The sequence below is a fragment of the Chiloscyllium plagiosum genome, unplaced genomic scaffold (assembly GCF_037043375.1).
Source record: "Chiloscyllium plagiosum isolate Xiang-an unplaced genomic scaffold, Cpla_swu_hap1 HiC_scaffold_30, whole genome shotgun sequence".
Taxonomy (NCBI): domain Eukaryota; kingdom Metazoa; phylum Chordata; class Chondrichthyes; order Orectolobiformes; family Hemiscylliidae; genus Chiloscyllium; species Chiloscyllium plagiosum.
This window is the reverse complement of record NW_028270168.1, coordinates 47,120,397-47,139,795: the sequence shown is the minus strand read 5'-3', so window position 1 is coordinate 47,139,795 and position 19,399 is coordinate 47,120,397. Positions and strand designations below refer to the sequence as shown.

General features: G+C 44.8%; 1 protein-coding gene across 4 annotated transcripts in view; it reads left to right on the top strand.

Annotated features, from left to right (window-relative positions):
- Nucleotides 1-19,399, top strand: part of map7d1a (MAP7 domain containing 1a) — a 260,340-nt gene that overhangs the window by 177,884 nt on the left and 63,057 nt on the right. For all 4 annotated transcript variants that reach the window (XM_043717932.2, XM_043717931.2, XM_043717933.2 and 1 more), the window contains exons 3-5: nucleotides 5,192-5,260; nucleotides 14,008-14,171; nucleotides 17,399-17,513. In XM_043717932.2, the coding sequence (XP_043573867.1) occupies nucleotides 5,192-5,260; nucleotides 14,008-14,171; nucleotides 17,399-17,513 (348 nt within the window). The remainder of the gene's footprint in view (nucleotides 1-5,191; nucleotides 5,261-14,007; nucleotides 14,172-17,398; nucleotides 17,514-19,399) is intronic.

The window sequence follows — 19,399 nt, the reverse complement described above, 5'->3', positions numbered from 1 at the left end:
CTGGTCATCAGGTGTGAGGCACTGTCATTGCTGTTATACCTGGCACAGGTCTGGCCTATTCCCAGAACCTGTGCCGCTGCAGTCACCCGGGCCATCTTCCAATTTATATGGAGGTCAAAGATGGACCGGGTCCGAAGGGACTCGCTGTACAAAGATCTGGGCAACAGGGGAAAAAATACACCCAATGCCACCCTCACCCTGATGGCCACCTTTGTGTGTGGCTGCATCAAGCTGTGCGTGGATCCCCGGTACGCAAACACCAAGTGTCACTACGTACTGAGGTTCTACCTGTCCCCGGTGTTGCGAAGGATGGGCCTGGCCTCGCTGCCGCGGAACGCTCCGAGTAGTTGGACCGTTCCGTATCACCTGTCCTTCGTAGAGAAGTTTATGAAGAAAAACACCTTTGACCACAAGTCCATCAGGAAGTTGTCAGCACGTAGTGTCCTTGAGACCCTTCGGGAAAAGGAGAGGGCGGATCCTATCGAGCGGTTCCCTGAGCAGACTGTCAAAGCCAATTGGCAAAATGCCTCATCGCCAGAACTTTCCAACAAGCACCAAGACATGGCTTGGCTGGTGGAGAGAAGGGCTCTGCCTGTGAGATCCTTTATGCAGGCCCGGACTCTCAGCCGCACCGCACGCTGCCCTCGAAGCGGCTGCGGGGAGGACGAGACTGTCACACACCTCCTTCTGGAATGTGCCTACGCAGAAGAAGTCTGGAGAGGAATGCAGTGGTGTTTGTCGAGGTTCGTCCTCAGCAGCGCCGTGACGCGGGACTCCGTGCTGTACGGCCTGTTCCCCGGGACGCACACCGAGACGAACATCAACTGTGCCTGGAGGATTATCAACTCGGTGAAGGACGCTCTCTGGGCGGTCCGAAACCTGTTGATCTTCCAGCTGAAGGAGTTGACTCAGACTGAGTGTTGCAGACTGGCACATTCCAAGGTCCAGGACTACGTGTTGAGGGACGCGCTGAAGCTTGGGGCAGCTGCCGCCAAGGCGCGGTGGGGAAAGACCACCGTGTAAAGTCTGCCTGCCTAACGAAGAACAGGGGGCCCACGCAGTCATTTGTGCTCTGCTTACGCCTCAGCTAAATATATGGATATATGATTGATAAACGTACAGACCTGTATATAAAAATGATAAATTCTGATCTCTGTATGTAAATGTTTACATATGTATGGCATGACCAACTGTACAGACCATCAAATTATTTTATGAATAAAGTATAGTTTTGAAATAAAAAAAACCCATCATATCCTGTGAATGAGACGTTAAACTCAATTCACAACGTGGAAACCCAGGTCCAACACTATGGCGAGGGGTCTGCTTCATCCATATCCAACCAGAAAGTCAGTCAGGAAGCAAATGACAAGAAAGCAATGTGTACCACAGCAATGTCCTGAAGAAGGGTTACACCCAAAACATTGACTTCGCCATCTCCTGATACTGCCTGGCTTACTGTGTTCTTCCAGCCTCCTGCTTGTCTACCTTGGATTCCAGTATCTGTGGTGTTTTTGTCTCTTAACAACAATATCGGGCAGTGGGCAGTGTGTACGATGGCAGAGTGGGTCCTCCTCCTGCCCTCACAGGGCAGGGACACTCACCTTTGGAAGGTGCTGCATCGGCAGATGCCAACAGCATCAAGACCTTGGGCAGGTAGCCATGGATCTGGCATCAAGGATAAAATGGTGTCGTGGGGACAGTTTGACCAGCTTTGGCAGCACTGGGGGTGCAATGGCTGGGGGCTGGGCTCTGGAGAGCAGATGGGAAGGTGAGTTCTCCTGATGTGAAATGGCACCCCCAGCTTCCCCAGAGATTGTACCCCTGCTTCCCTCCTGCCCTTTTACTAACTTTTAGAAAATAGGCTGCCATTTTAGAAAATGGGAGAACGAGAAAGGAACCATCTCCCAAGAAAGAAGGCAGTATTCTAGTACAGACACAGTCAATAGAAAGTGTCTTTCACTGTAAGCACACGCCCAGTATTTCCAATGGCTGATGCTAACAGCACGTCAGCAAGAGCACTACCTGACTTTACAATGTATCTCCCTCTGCTACTTGGTTCAGATTAAATGAAAAGAATGAGTTATTTTAGTAACTTCATATTAAATAATCTCTTCCTGCCCTGGCTAGCCCACTTCCGATCTATCAAAGCAGTGCTTTGGGCAGGGACCAGATGTTTATTTCCTGGAAGGTGGAACCAGAATGAATGCAGGTCGAGCTGCTGATATAACTGTTACCCTGATGGAAATGGGGTGGCGCAATGGACTTCCAAAAATCGCCTTTACTGTCCTCTCCTTTTCAGCACCAGGAGGTCTTGCACCTTTAACCGGGTCTAACCCCGAGAATTCTGCTCAACTTCCATCATCTCCTATCACTTTGCGACATGGCTCACCCACTTTCTCTCTGTCTGTCTGTGCTTCAAAAAACATTGGTGAGGACTCTTTAGGAATATTGCATATGTGGTCTTCCTGCTTTAGGAAGGATGTTGTGAAACTTGAAAAGAATCAGAAAAGATTTACAAAGGAGGTGCTGGACTGGAGCGTTTGAGCTGCAAGGACAGACTGACTAAGCTGGGGCTGTTTCCCCCTGGAGTGTCTGAGGCTGGCTTGGGGGAGGGCGGGGTGGGATATCTGGTCAGCATGGATGGGTTAGCCCAAAGGGCCTGTTTCATGCTGTATAACTCAATGACTCTATCTCTTCTGAATTTTCCTTTCCTTGTCTTGCCACTCCATTGTGGGTGTGTCCTCTGCTGCTGGTCAGTGTCAAATGAGATAGCATTCACAACCTAGAATCAGGCCATTCGGCCCAGCAAGTTGGTTTTGGTGTTTATAATCCATGCAGGTATCTTCCCAATCTTTCTGCCTCAGCTTTGATCATTCATTCTGGTTCTCTCATGTACGTCTCATTTTCACCTGTCATGGTGAGTTCTACGTTCTAGCCACTCACTGCGTTATAACAGTTCTCTTAGTTCCCTACTGGATTTATTAGTATCTATTTTAACATTTGGATGGGGGTCCCGCTTTTGGAACCCCTTTGGAAAGAAACTATTCTGATCATATCTATGAATGGTTTGGACAGGATAATGTCATATTCTTTAAACGATATCTTTGCTGAGCTAAAAACAAACCTATTCAATTTAACTCTGATGTTGTAACCTCTCTGTTCCGATACGATTGTTGTAAATCTGTTTTGTATTTTCTGATGTGTCCCTTTTACAGTTAAGGACTGCAGTCAGAACAAGTTCACGTATAAATTTTGCATCATTTCTCTACCTCTGCTATCTGTGCCCCTCGAAATGAATCTCTGTGCTTTGTGAGCATTTTTAATTGCATCACTAAGCTGCAATGCGGCTGTTATGACAGACCAGATATTTTGGAAATACTCTGCAAGTCTGCCTGACTAGCTGAGTATTTCCAGAATTTCATTTTGAAGAATTCTAGCATCTGGAGTGCGTGCTGCTTCTGCTTTGTTTCTTAAACCACAAATTGTTCCTTATTCTCAAAGATGTAGGTGATGTTTCTGCTTTTCCTAATGTAGTGCACCGTCTCATACGCGCCTCTGTTTATTCACTGCACCACTCCCAGTTTGGTTTCATCAAAGAATTTCAAATGTATCTCAAATCTAACATCCTGAGTCTTAGAGTCATACAGCACACAAACTGACCCCGCAGTGCCCTCTTGAACTATCCTACCTGTCCACCTTCCTTCCCACCTATCCACTCCACCCTCCTGTCTGACCTATCACCATTACCCCCTGCACCTTCCCAGCGACCTTCCACCCAGCCCCACCCCTCACCTATTTACCTCTCAGCCCCCTTGGGCCCCCTGCCCCACATTCCTGATTCCCGTTTTGACAAAGGGTCAGTTAGACTCGAAACGTCAGCTCTTTTCTCTCCTTACAGATGCTGCCAGACCTGCTGAGATTTTCCAGTATTTTCTCTTTTGGTTTCAGATTCCAGCATCTGCAGTAATTTGCTTTTATTCCTGATGTAGGGTTTGCTCTCAAAACGTCAACTCTCCTGCTCCTCGGATGCTGTCTAACCTGCTGTGCTTTTCCAGCACCACACTTTTTGACTCTGATCTCCAGCATCTGCAGTCCTCACATTCTCCTTTGGTCCAACTAGTCCACACCGACCATGTTCCCTCTCGCCTTGCATATCTCTCAAAATCTTTCTTATGTACCTATCCAAATGTTTTTTAAACTCTGTAACTATACCTGAATCCACCACTTCCTCTTGCAGTTTATTCCACTCACTGTGCAAAAAAAAATTGCCACTCATGTCTTTTTAAAATCTTTCTCCTCTCACCTTAAAAATATGCTCCCTAGTTTTGAACTCCCCTACCCGAGGGAAAGTACTTCTGCTATTCGCCTTATCTATGCCCCTCATGACTTTTTAAACTGTATAAAGTCACCCGTCAACCTCCTCCACTTCAGTGAAAAATGTCCCAGCCTTTTATTACAACTCAAACTCTCCAGTCCCAGCAACAGTCTACTCCGCAGCAGGGTTTGGTGGTACATACCGGCAGGTAGAAGCCAGTTATTTGAGGCTGGTACGTTCTTCTTGTCCCTCACGTAGACCGACTGACTGACAGGGACGGATTATGGAGACCATCATTCTGGACTCTTAATACCTCGAAGTCTGTCTGCGTTCCAGGTTCTGATTGGCCAGAACGCGTACAGCAGATTCTGCACCGAAAGGGTGTGAACTTTGCAACATTGCTGGATTTCAGAGTACCTCTGACGAATCCTGTTCACCAAGGTGACCTCACGTCACTGGAACCTATTCAATAGATCCTTGCTGAGATACTCTGATTCTGCTTAGAGTAACGTTTTCTGGTGCAGACTGTGCAGAAATTGAGACGTGCTTTGCGATAAGTGTCACATACTGGGCATGGGGAAAGGTGACCGAAGGCTTATGCTTCCCAAAGCTGTCCATCCCTGACACTTTATGTCTAGCTCTGTTCCAAACTGGTAGATGGAGATATATCGATCAATGGCTGCATTATCGTTGTACTGTCAGTGGCAGGATGAACAGAGGTAGTTGAGATAAGACTATGGCCATTTTGTTCTGTCTGTTGCACATGCCAGGTTGCCCCTGCTGTCCCCTCTCCCCACATGAACTGACCTTGCTGACTATGGCCAGAGAACTCCATTAGCGTGAATAATGATTGCTACTCTGTTTTCCTCCTAGATGGACTGAAGGCTGAGGACAGGCAGAGACTAGCAAGACAGCGCAGAGAGGAGCGGGCAAAAAATCTCGGTAAGTGTACACTTCAGGTCCCCCTGCTACAGGAAAGAAATTATTAAATTAGAGAGGGTGCAAGAAAGGTTTACAAGGGTATCACCGGGACTGGAGGGTTAGGGTTATAAAAATAGACTGGATAGTCTGGCACTTCTTTCACTGGAGTGCAGGAGACTGTGGGCTGACCTTATAGCACTTCATAAAATCACGAAGGGCATGGACAAGTTGAATAGCCAAGATGTTTTTTCCATGGTAGGGGAGTTCAAAGGTAGAGGGCATAGGTTTAAGGTGAGAGGGGAAGGATTTAAAAAGGACGTTGGCGGGGGGTGGGAACGTTTTCACACAGAGGGTGGTGCATGTATGGAATGAGCTGCCAGAGAAGGTAGTAGAGGCCAATACAATTACAACATTTAAAAGACATTTGGATAGGTACATGAGTAGGAAGGGTTGAGAGGGATACGGGTCAAATGCTGGTAAATAATTCTAGTTTAGTTTAGGAAACCTGGTCAGTGAAGACAAGTTGGACTGAAGGGTCTGTTTCCGTGCAGTATGACACTATGATTCCACATAACTCTGACTTGCTTTGTCTTGTTTGAGATTTTGGTGAGATTTTGTGGAGCTGGGGTTGAAGTGTCAAAGGTAATGGCAGGGTCTTTGTTGATATAACGTAGTGACATCCTCTCTGTCCTGTGATTAGTTACTGGAGAATAGGGATTCCGACTCAATGTCTGAAGGGAGTTTGATACCCTGAAAGGATTCTGGAGCATTCTGTCCCTTTTCCCAGAAATTTGCTGTGCAGAGAGACGTACCAAAACCAACTGCCAGTCTTGAACTTTTGCATTCGTAAAGGGACAGCCACAAACATTGCTGTGCTCTTGAGGCGCCAACAAGCTGGTACTTACCTCACCAACTGCTGGGCATGGTGAAATGATCAAATCAGATTTGACTGGCCAAATGGCCTTGTTCTGTTCCCTAATGACTGTGACAACTCAACTATCTGCTATTAAGTCTGATCTGATTCCAATGTCCAAATACTGCAGGAAGTTCATCTATTGAAGTCTGGAGGCATTTTAAACTCCATCCTACAATTCTTTCAGGTCAAGGTTAGATCCGTGATGCTCCCAGCGCTAACATATCAAAGTGATCTTGGTGACACAGCGCTGTTGACTGAGGCCAGCTTTTTTCTGAAATGAAGCAGGTGGTTTGAGTGGGGAATTGAATTATGATGATAGCCTTTTAATTTTCTGGCTCCCAGTGAAGGTCATGCAGATTTGGAAGCTCAAGGATGAATTTAAATTCCCCAGAAAAGTCCTTGCAAAACAGCTTTTTGCTGAATATCAAGGTGTATTCCTGTAGAGTTGCCAATTCTGGAATCTGTGCCAGTTAGATAATCTCATGAAAACAACCTGCCAGTTCTTTGGTGTTTGGCTAGATCTCGTGTCTCTGATTCTTTACGCGGCAGCAGTGCGCCTCATGACCAACCTCAGGAGGACATCCTTTTCCACGTCATTTTAATGTTAAAGAACAACAAGCAACCATCAAACAGGCCAGAAGTAAATAGAGTGAAGGAATTTGTGAGGGGGTCTGAGGTCAGTGTAGGAGTGAGAGGGGAGGTTAAACACATAAATAAACAGAACGTTTTTGAGGGCAGGAAGGGAGGTAGAATTGGAACAAAACTCCAATGGATGGCCATATTGATTGACTCTTGGATCTCTAGTGCAGGATTGGACAACATGGTGGCTTAGGGTTTCGCACTGCTGCCTTACAGCGCCAAGGACCCATGTTTGATTCCATCCTCGGGTGACTGTCTATGGGTGGAGTTTGGACATTCTCCCTGTGTCTGCAGGCGTCTCCTCCGGGTGTTCCGGTTTCCTCCCACAGTCCATAGACGTGCAGGTTAGGTGGATTGGCCATGCTAAATTGCCTGTCGTGTCTAGGGATGTGCAGGGTGGGTGGGTTAGCCCTGGAAAATGCAGGGTTATAAGCTAGAGGGGTGGGTCTGGGTGGGATTCTCTTTGGAGGGTCAGTGTGGGCCAAATAGCTTGCTTCTACACTATGGGGATTCTGTGAATGAAAAATGATAACAATGGAGAGTTACGTAGAGTTTGCACGATGTGGGCATTGCAGACTAAGCCAGAATTTATTATTAATCCCTAACTGCCCTTGAGAAGGTGGTGGTTGGTCACCAGACTCGACGTGTATTCACTGGCAGTGCCGTTCAGGAGGCATTTTCAGGATTTTGACCCAGCGATAGTGAAGGAATGGCTATATATTTCTAAGTCAGGATGGTGAGGGGAACTTGCGATTGGTGGTGCTCCCTTGTACCTACTGTTCTTGTCCGTCCAGCTGGTCAAGGCTGTAGGTTTATAAGGTGCTATCAGAGGAACCTGGATGAGCTGCTGCAATGCATCACTCTGTCACCTGCACAGAGGTGCAGGGAGTGACGATTGAAGGTGGTAGATGGGGTGCCAGTCAAGGGAGCTGCTTTGTCCTGGAGGGGGTTGTTGAGTGTTGATGTTGTTTTGAGTGTTGTTGGAGCTACAGGCCAAGTCGAAAGAAGATTTTCCAGTTGGGGCAGAAAGAGGACACAGAAAGTTCTGAAACCTGCAGAGGTGTCTATCAATGGCACTCCAGTCCGAATGTATTTGATCTGATTAAGGATTTCTGCAGCTCTGAGGACGAGGAAGAATGGAAGTGTCAGACTCAGCAAAGAAACAAGTCAGGAGCTTGCCCGGGGTTGAAGGAGAATCATAGAATTTTACAATGCAGTGAGAGGCCACTTGACCCATCGTGTCTGTACCGTCTCATGAAGGAGCTACCCAGCTGGTCCCACTCTCAATCGTCCCATGTCCATAGCCCTCTCAATTCATTGAGAGATTGCAATAGTTTGGGCTCTGACCAGTCAAGTTCCAATCCAGTTCCAGATTGCTTTGCAACATTCATTAACGTTGAATATTTTATCAGTGTGAAGACAGTCTGCTGCACTTCATGAATAATTAACTTGGTTTCCGTGACTGAATGAGGCCAAGAGGCATCATTAGGCAATAAGAACAAATGTAAAAAAGCATTCTTATTTATAAATATGCAGTGACTTCCAAGAAAGTTAGTGGAAGCTATTCTGGCCAGCAGGGCTGATTAAATCTTTTAAAAGATTTTCACTAATCATACTTCCGATGGCGCTGTGTCCTAGTCCAAAGCCATTCCCATTCTCCACCATCATCAGGAGTCACAAGCAGCCACAAATTCTACTGGGAACAGACAGAAAGATGCAGGAACAAGACAGGGCTGGCACCTTCTGTGGAATGTGACTCTCCAACACCCTGTCCACTGCCTGAAAAGTGCAGGACAGGAGTGTGACGGATGAGTGCAGCCCCAACAGCACTCCAGGAGCTCAACACCGTCCAGATGAAAGCAGCTGCCTGATCAATGCCCCATCCACCACCTTCCCAGCATGCATTCCTTCCACCATTGGCACCAAATGGCAGCAGTGTGTACCATCTATAAGAGGCACTGTAGCACTTAAGTACTACCTTCCAATCCCACAGACACCATCACCATGAAGGAAGACTATAAGCGCTGAATATTATTTAAATGGAGAAAGACTGCAGAAAGCTACAGCACAGAGGGATTTAGGGGATAGTGAGTAGATTCAGTGGGTAATAGGGGAAGGCAAATGTCGGCGTTTCAAAAGGGAATGAAGGATAACAAAAGAGAAGACTTTCTAAAACTATGCAAGATGCTAGTCGGACCATAGCTGAAACACTGAGCAGTTTTGGTCCTCTTATCTAAGGAAAGATGGACTAGAGGCAGTCCAAAGAAGGTTCGTTAGGTTAATTCTGGATCTGGAGGGATGTTCTTAGGAGGAGAAGTTGAGTAGGTTGGGCTTGTACTCATTGGAGTTTTGAGGAATCCAAGGGTAAAGGACTTTAGGGGCTTTACATGATGGATGTAGAGAGTCTGTTTTTTTTGTTGGAGAGTCTGAGACCAGAGGGGCTTAATCTCAGAGTATTGGGTCAGATGACCCAATCTGTGGGCAGCACGGTGGTGCAGTGGTTAGCACTGCTGCCTCACAGCGCCAGAGACCCGGGTTCAATTCCCGACTCAGGCGACTGACTGTGGAGTTTGCACATTCTCCCTGTGTCTGCGTGGGTTTCCTCCGGGTGCTCCGGTTTCCTCCCACAATCCAAAGATGTGCAGGTCAGGTGAATTGGCCAGGCTAAATTGCCCGTAGTGTTAGGTAAGGAGTAAATGTAGGGGAATGGGTGGGTTACGCTTCGGCGGGTCGGTGTGGACTTGTTGGGCCGAAGGACCTGTTTCCACACTGTAAGTAATCTAATCTATTGAGGAAATATTTCTCAGAATAGAGAGTCTGTGGACCTATTTGCCACAGACGGCAGAAGAGGATGGATTGTTAATTATATTCAAGGCTGGGTTAGACAGAGTTTTAATCTGTAAAGGGATCAAAGGTTTTGGGAAAAAGGAAAGTGGAGTTGTGGATGATCAGATCAACCATGATCTCATTGGGTGGTGGAGCAAACTCGATGGGCTGATGGCCTACTTCAGCTCCTCTGCCCTACTTCAGCTCCTCTGCCCTCATCTCTGCCTTTGTATTGTGTCACACAGGGAGGTATTAGCACAAATAACCAGAAGCTTTGTCAAAGAAGTAGTTTTTAAGGAGTGTCTTAAAGTGAAGGGGAGACAGGAAGGGGGAAATGTTCAGGAATCGGATCTTCTCGCTCAGGGAATAGACCAAAGAAGTCACGGCCATCAGTCATGGGGGTGATCAAAACTTGGGATCATCAAGAGGCCAGAACGTCAGGAATAAATCACAGATGGCTTCGGGGCTGCAGGAGATTACGGAGACAGAGAGGAGCAAAATGGGACACTTTGGACTAGGAGCCAACGCAGTGGCGATACCAGAACAAGATGCAATGTGAGTTCGGAAAGGAACAGTGGAGCTTTGGGAATGATCTCAAAGTTATGGAATGTGGGACGCCGGTCAAGGATGGAGTCGTCAAATTTAAAGGTTTTTTTTAAAAAAACACAGTTCGGGATTTCAGCAGGACGTGAGCTTCAGGCAGTCTTGGTGACGGAGCAGAAATATGGTGGTCTTGGGATCAAACACGACACCGAGATCACAAACACTCTGGGACTGGTTCAGACAACTGCTAGAAATACAGATGTTGATTAAGTTTCGGGGGAACCAAATACACTGGCTTCAGCCTTCCCAGTATTTGGTTGGTGAAAAGGGGCTATTGGATCTCCACCTGAAAGTGCCTCTGTTTCTCTGAAGGGCAGCAACTCTAGCAATGTAGTGTTTCCTCAGAAATTCACTGATGTATTAAATTGGAGGAGCTAACAGAGAATCCTCTGGACTTTGAGAATTGTGTACACAAAAGAAAACGTCAGTCATCAGCGAAATGCTAGAACTTATTAACAATGCATTTAGAAAGTCAGAGTACGATCAGGGGTAGAATCAACATGGATTTATGAAGAAATCATTCACAACTTTAGTGGTGTTTTTTGGGAATGTGGCTGGAAGGATCGATAAAGACGCAGAACACTTCAATTTCCAAAAAATATCAGGGGCCACACAAAAGGCCGATGCACACGATAAAGGCTTTTCGAGATGGGGGTAATATATCATAATGGATTGGGGATTGTTAACAAGGTATCATCGAGTCGTGTTGGCACGGTGCCTCAGTGGTTAGCACTGCCACCTCACAGTGCTAGGGACTTGGGTTCGATTCCCGCCTTGGGTGACCGTGTGAAGTTTGCACATTCTCCCCGTATCTGCGTGTGTGTATTCCAGTTTCCTCCCACAATCCAAAGATGTGCAGGTTAGGTGAATTGGGCCATTCTAAATTGCCCATAGTATTCAGGGATGTGTAGGTTAGATGCATTAGTCAGGGGTAAATATAGAGTGGTAGGGAATGGGTCGGGGTGGGTTACTCTTTGGAGGGTCGCTGTGGACTTGTTGGGCCAAGCGGCCTGTTTCCAAGCTGTAGGGATTCTATGAAAACAATTTTTTAAAAAAACCAAGAACTGTGGATACTGGAAATCAAACTGCTGTAAACACCCAGTAGGTCTGGCAGTATCCTTGGAGAAAAAGCAAAGTTAGCGTTTTGGGTCCAGAGCTGATTGTGTCTGGGGAAGAGGTTGGTATATATGCTGGAAAAGGGATGGGTGAAGGGGAAGGAGTAAACAATAGGTGGAGATAGAGCCCAGAGAGAGAGAGAGAAAAAAAACAATTGGACATACAAGGGGATTGTAAAGTTTTTGTCAGCCTGGGAGAATGAATAGCTGCTAATGGAGGCCGTTAATGGAATGGCAGGTAGAGACCAGTGGAGTTAGAGTCACAGAGATGTACAGCATGGAAACAGACCCTTCAGTCCAATCTACATTAATGACTTCAGCAAAGAGGCAGAGGGTGATGTCTCTAGGTTTGCTGGTGACACAAACCCCGATGAGAATGTAAACAAGTGGGTGTGGGGGGGGTGGTTAGAAAGAGGAGAAAGTGAGGTCTGCAGACGCTGGAGATCAAAGCCGAAACTTTATTGCTGGAACAGCACAGCAGGTCAGGCAGCATCTAGGGAACAGAAGATTCGACGTTTCGGGCACATGCCCTTCTTCAGGAATGAGCAGAGAGTGTTCAGCAGGAGAAGATAAAAGGTAGGGAGGAGGGACTTGGAGGAGGGGCGTTGGAAATGTGACAGGTGGAAAGAGGTCAAGGTGAGGGTGATAGGTCGGAGTAGGGTGGAGGCGGAGAGGTCAAGAAGAAGACTGCAGGTCAGGAAGGCGGTGCCGGGCTGGAGGGATTCGGCTGAGACAAGATGGGGGGAGGGGGGATGAAGAAACTGGTTAGAAAGAGACAGCAAAGGAACACTGACAGGTTACAGGGTAGGCAGCAGGGTAACAGATGGGGAGAATTGTGAATGTATTCACTTTTGGGGTGAGAATAGAAAAGCAAAGTATTTCTTAAAAGGTGTGAAACTTAGAAATGTTGATATTCAGTGGAAGTTGGATGTTCTTGAACAAGGTATGCAAACAGTTAGCATGCATTGGGAAGTCAAATGGCACATTTAAGGGCATTGGAGTACAAAATGAAGTGTGTCTGGCTACAGTTGAGACCACATCTGGATTACTGTGTCTAGCTTTTTGCACAAATATTTAGATTAGATTATTACAGTGTGGAAACAGGCCCTTCGGCCCAACAAATCCACACTGACCCTCCGAACAGTAACCCACCCAGAACCATTTCCCTCTGACTGATGCACCTAACACTATGGGCAATTTATCATGGCCAATTCACCTGACCTGCACATCTGTGGACTGTGGGAGGAAACCGGAGTTCCCAGAGGAAACCCATGCAGACACGGGGAGAATGTGCAAACTCCACACAGTCGCCTGAGGCTGAAATTGAACCTGGGACCCCGGTGTTATGAGGCAGCAGTACTAACCACTGAGCCACTGTGCTGCCCTGGTGAAGGCAATCTTTGCTTTGGAAACAGTGCAGGAAGGTTCATCAGATTGAGACAATAATGACAGGCAGGGCAATGCTTTCTGGAGTCTACAAGAAGGAGAGGGGATCTCATTGAAAGAATTGAGATCCCAAAGAGGCTTGACAGGGTAGACACCGAGAGTTTGTTTCCAGGGGAAATTCTAGTGGAATCTAGAACACAGGATGATCATTTGGCCAATTCATTTGGAGTGTTGGTGATGGCTTAGTTGGCAACGCTCTCATCTGCGAGTCTCAAACTTGTGGTTCAAGATCCTAAGCATGAGGAGAGCAGCCATATTGGAGGATAAAACGTTAAACTTAGACCTCGTCTGCCTGCTTGGAGAGATGGAGATGATCCCGTGGCTCTTTTATGAAGGCGAGCAGGGCATTTATCCGTAGTGGTCTGGCCAATATTGGTTCCTCAAGCAACATCACAAAAACGGATTGTCTGCTGGTTGTCATGTTATTTGTAGGATCTTGCTGCGTGCAAACTGGCACTCCTGTTTACTCTATCACAGTGACTACACTTCAAAAGTATTTATTGGCCTAAACGCACCAAGAGACATTTGATGGCCATGAAGAGTGCTAGATAAATGCAATTTGTTTTGTTTTCTCCCTCCCTGTTTGCTTTTGAAGAAATTGGACCAACAATCTTTATGGGGCAGCTTTGAACACAAATTGCTGCAGTGGAGTGTGTTTCTAAAAAGTAAAATCCCATCATCCTCAGCATCTTACCCAGGATTCCAGCAACCCTCACAATGGCATGTGCAGCTACAAACAGAGACTTCCTTCAGTTGCTGTCATGATAAATGATGGTTTCACTTCCTTTTCCTGCAGATCTATTCCCCTCACACCCTGTAATCTGTGGGACTCCCATTTACTGAACCAGACAGAGGGATGGAAGGAAATAGTCTCTCGCCAATTTCATGTGGTTGACAAATAATAACATCTTACAATTCATCTTTGTTTTTGTTTCATCTTCTGTTTTCTTCATTTTTCCCTTTCTTCATTCCTCATTCTCTCCACCTCTCTCTTTCTCTCCTCTTTCACTTTTCTCTGCTTTTAACTTCTTCCTCCCTTCTCTCTCTTCTTCTTTCCCTCTATCTATTTTCTCCATACTTTATTCCATTCCTGCCTACCTTCCATTTGATTTCCTCTTCTCTATCTTTTGGTCTCCCCACTTCCTTTTACCCCCACTCCCTCTGTCGCTTTCTTCCTCCCTTTTTCTATCTCTCTCACACTCTCCTTTACATTTCCCTGTTAGCTGCTAAGAAGTCAATATGGCTGGAGAGGGAAGAAAAGGCAAAGATGCTCCGAGAGAAGCAAATGGAAGATCGCAGGAGGAGGCTGGAGGAACAGAGGCTGAAAATAGAGAAGAGACGAGCTATACTCGAGGAAAGGCAGCGGCTAAAGCTGCAGAAGAACAAGGTATGTATCAACCTGCCTGCAGAAATCAGCATCATTACAGGCCTGGCAGTGCCAGAGAAGGGGAAGACGATGCCTAGCGGTATGATCGCTCGATTATTAATCCAGAGACCCACGTAATGTCCTGGAGACCTGGGTTTGACCCCTGCCATGGCAGATGGTGGAATTTGAATTCAGTAAAAACCAATCTAGAATTAAGTATCTAACGCTGCCCGTGAAGCCTTTGTTGATTGTCGGAAAAACCGATCTGGCTCACTTCATGTCCTTTAGGGAAGGAAACTGCCATCTTTACCTGGTCTGGACTACATGTGGCTCCAGACCCACAGCAATGTGGTTGACTTTAAACTGTCCCTCCGGGCAATTAGGGATGGGCAATAAATGCTGGTCTAGCGGACATCCTGTAAATGAATTTTTTACAAGAAGTGTTGAGTTCCTGAGGGAACCTGAACTCCAGGTTTGAATTGTAATCTTCACTGATCTTCAGACTCCAATATGGACGAAACGTAATGATTCTTGGCCCAGATGTGATACAGCTACCTCATCCATTTCCATTTAGTAAAGAGGCAACATGGTCCAATATGTGAAGATAACAGAGGTCTGCACTTGTTGCGTAGACCCAATTAAAATAGCTCTGCAATATAATCTTAAACACCCCAATTTGAACTAGAGCACATGACCCTCCTCCAAATACAGTAAACGTTTTATTTCCTAACAACTATGGGACCCATGATGTGGAGGAGCCGGTGTTGGATTGGGGTGGACAAAGTTAAAAATCACACAACACCAGGTTATAGTCACACAGGTTTATTTGGAAGTACAAGCTTTCAGAGCAGCTCCTTCATCAGGTAGCTAGTGGGGCAAGGTCACAGAACACAGAATTTATAGTAAGAGATCAAAGTGTCATACAACTGATGCGGTTTATTGAACAAACCGAGATTGCTGTTAAGTCTTTAATCACTTAGAATGGGTTGCAGGTTTTGATTCATTAATAAGTTAATCCCAGAACTTCTTTCAAGTCACATTCCTGAGATAACTTAAGGTTTCATAGAAAAAAAAGTGACATCTCAGTTCAGACAATGCATTAAAGGTGTGAGGTTAGAGTCTCTCTGTATTCCAATCTTGAGTCAGAGTGGTTCTATTTCCAAAGTAGGAATTTATAAAATGTTACATGGATTGACTTCCTGCAGATTATGTGTTTTTTGAACAAAATAGAATGTATCTGCAAATGCAAATTCACCCCAAAGACGTGTGTGTGTGTGTGTGTGGGAGAGAGGGTGTGAGTGCATGAATGTGATGGAGTATATGCCTGTGAGAGGGTATGTACGTCAGTGTGAGTGTGGGGGGTAGTGTCTGAGAGAGAGCATGTGTATGAGAGAGGGTCTGTGAGAGTATGATTGTGTGAAAGAATTTTTATAAAACCTTAAGTTATTTCAGGAAAGCGATTTGAAAGAAGTTCTGGGATTTACATATTAATGAATCAAAATTCTGCAACCCATTCTAAAAGATTAAAGACTTAACAGCAATCTTGGTTTGTTCATTACATTGCAGCAGTTGTTTGAAACTTTGATCTTTTACTATAAATTTTGTATCCTATGATCCTGCCCCACTCACTACCTGACAAGGAATCAGCGCTTCAAAAGCTTGTACTTTCAAACATACCTGTTGGACTATAACCTGATGTTGTGTGATATCAAACAAGGGACCAGGAGTGTACCGTTCAATCAAATATTCCGGATAATCAAGACGTCCACATAATCAATGTAAAAGCACGCACTAAGTAATAGAAACATAATGCAGGATGTAGAGACCTCACTGTTAGAATTTATATACAACATCCATTGCTTAAATAATAATGCAACTTTGCAATAAATAAAACCTACTGCCAGAGAGCCTTCTCACTCGCACCCTCAACTGTCTCCTCGGAAATTGCAGTAACTGAGGAGTAAATAAATCAACTGATGATATGTTTGAGAAGAAATTGACCTGAAATTGAATCAGCTGCTGAAATTTCATGTGGCCATTCAAATGAACAACAAGTATATTTACATTGAGATAAATAACTTTTAAAAAAAAACTATAATAATTGGATGGAATAATACAGTAAAAGTTTGCAGTAATTGAAGAATATAATTTTTTCCAGTTTGACAGAAGTGTCAGTTTATAAGGTGCCAGTTAAAATGAAGTTTGATGTAATACCATGATCAGAAACATCACCCTGACAAAATAATATTGCAATTAGATGGCAGAAAATTATTTTGTTTTCCTTCATCTACGTGACCGTGCTATACATCTCTACGACTCTCTATGACCAATTGTAATGATGACTAAAATTTAGGAGGGTCAAATTGGAGTGAGGCTGTAGCTTCCAAGGGGTGTTAACAGATACACCTCCATGTCTTACATATTTCTTCTCCTATTGAGAAGTTTCTTTGTGCTATTGCTGAAGACTAATTTCATTCAATGACAGGTAATTGCTTAGTTGTGAGATTGCTGACTTTATTCAACTCTTTTATATTCCTTCTGCCAATTATAATGTCAAATTGTTCTGAGTTGAATCCTAAAGGATAGATTCTGGAAAATGCCAAGTTTTAAGACAACTGCTATTAAGGATTCCAGGTTTTTTTTCCCTACAGTTGTGTATTGTACTGACCAAGATGAGCACATGTTTAGATGCCATTATTACACTAACAAATCATCTCAGCGGCAGAGATGGTGATGTAACAAAGTGCTCAGATCTTGAAGTACACTGCCTCCCCATTCAAAAAATAACATACATTATATATTAGGATATAAAATGGTACATGTAATAGAATGCGGTTTTCACTAAACCAAAATCAACCTGGACATTTAACAGGCCAGGCAACATACATGTTTTTCCCTGAAATAACATTCAAAACATATGTGGTTAATGCTACCAAAGTAATTTTCATGAAAGGAAATGTTTTCTTTTAACAACTGGATATGTTTAATGAAAATATCGACATTTGACAAGAAATAATGGAACAAACAACTTTTTCTGTTTCCTTCCTATTTGCCTTCAATTAATATTTCTTTGCGTCTGAACATCTCACTCCATTTCTGTTAGCTTGACTCTAAGGATCAGCATTTGTGACTACTTCAGTTCTGAACTAATGAAGAGAACGAGTAACGAATTCCCTAAAAGTTGACGCTCTGTTCTGTTGTCCTCTAAGGCGCTACCTTTGAGTCATTCCTCTCGCCTGTTTCTGTAGGAGCGTTACGAAGCAGTGGTACAGCGCTCAACCAAGAAAACCTGGGCGGAGATCCGTCAGCAGCGGTGGTCCTGGGCTGGAGCACTGCCCCATACCCTGAGTGTGCACAGAGAGAGTGAGTACATTTGACAGAAAGTTGTTGAGTGGTTACCTCATGCTATTTGCTTTAAATAACCTTAACTGGCGTGGCCTCACACAGTTTGAGTTGTGTTTTATGGACTTTTTCAATGGCTTTATTGTAACCGTGTTGAAGCAGATGCATGTGTGTGTAGATACCAGACTGCTGGAGACAATTAGATGTTTAGGCCTGTACGTTGCTTGGTTCAGTGATCAGGTAGAGGTTCCTATTGATTTTTGCTGTTTTGGTTGAGGGACGTCAGTGGCTAGGAACAGAACACTTCCTTCTGTACCTGGTACCACAGGAGAGCCATGCTCACTGTGATTACATTAGTGTTTTACGTGGAGCCTTCTGAACTGACTCTTGGTATTTTTTGACTATAGTAAGGATTTCCAAAACTGTGGTCAGGATAATGTGAACACTGTTTCAGAAGTAGCAGGGATGGATAGAGGGATGGTGCTTGGTTATGTGGCTACTTTGAGAGAGGTTTCTGCAGGTGGAGAGAGGGTTTGCCAAATTGAAGAGTTTGAAGGTCAAAGTGACAAAAAAAATTGGGCCATTGATATAGACCAAAGTATTAGTCCATCCACCATTCACAAGTTTTATTTTAAATTCACATGTTCTCCATGGTAGGTGGGAATTAAGACCATATAGGAGTGGATGTAAGGCCATTCGGCCCATCGAGTCCACTCCACCATTCAATCATGACTGATGGGCATTTCAACGCCACCTACCGTCACTCTCCCCCGTATCCCTTAATTCCTTGCAAAATTAAGGTTAGGGACATTACTGCTGCACTACAAGACTCCTTTAGCAGCCAAATACTCTCATGTCAGGTATAATACTGGCTCAATTTGGGGTTAAGCTCCCTTTTGCTTTGTGCCCACACTCTGCTTTTACCCAAGAATTGAAAGGTGCCCATTGAGCCTCTCTTTCACAGATGATGGGACGGGAAAGGTTTTGTGTTCCTTTTGCTCTAGATTGGGTTCCAGAGTTTGGTTTGAGAGAATGAGGAAGGAGAGACTGCCCATCCATCAGTACATCCGTCTGCTCCATGTGCCACCCACCATCCCCAAGGAATTGTTATAACAATATTAGAGTGAGTCTCATTGCTGCAGCTTTGATATGCTTTGAATTAACCTGTTTGGTTTACCGTATGATGCAGTAATGATTTTAAATCCTGACTGTCTCCTATCCATTAAATGAGGTGAGCGACTCAGACAACCCTGCCTCCTTGCTAATAAGATGATTATGATCTGAGCTGACAGCACTCAGTGAAGATAACGGAGCTGCTGGACACATCTTTTTACAAACAGTGGAAGGTTAATGAGATGAAATAAATGAAGGAATAGAATTGTATTTCCACCAGGGATAGATATTAAATGAGAAATTCCTCACCAGACTCTTGAGGGGCAGCAGAATCTGTAACAGCTTTTCAAAGAAACGAGTATAAATATCTGAAACCAATCAATTTATAAAAGAAGGCTACAAGAGTTTGGCACAATGAAGCCTTTCTTAAAGAGTCGGTACTCCTGTTACTTCTTTAATGTTTATTCTCTAGGACATGGACAACAAGTGACAATGGTGTATTTATTGCCCAATTCCTGTCACTGTGAAGAAGTGATGCAAGGTGCTGTCACAATGATTGAGCCCCAGCTCACGGAGGGAGCTGTACAGTCCACGTGACGCGTGTGTCAGTGTGAGGTATAGGTGCTCCAATGAATTCCCTTCATCTTTGTCCCTCTCAGTAAGCTTGGCGAGTTACTGGGAGATTCAAAATGCTATGCTCCAGTAGTGGAGGAAATGAATATTTCTTGCAGTTTGTGAATGGGACATACCTGGGCCATTGTCTATACATCTGGATGGATCTCAGTGTTACAGCT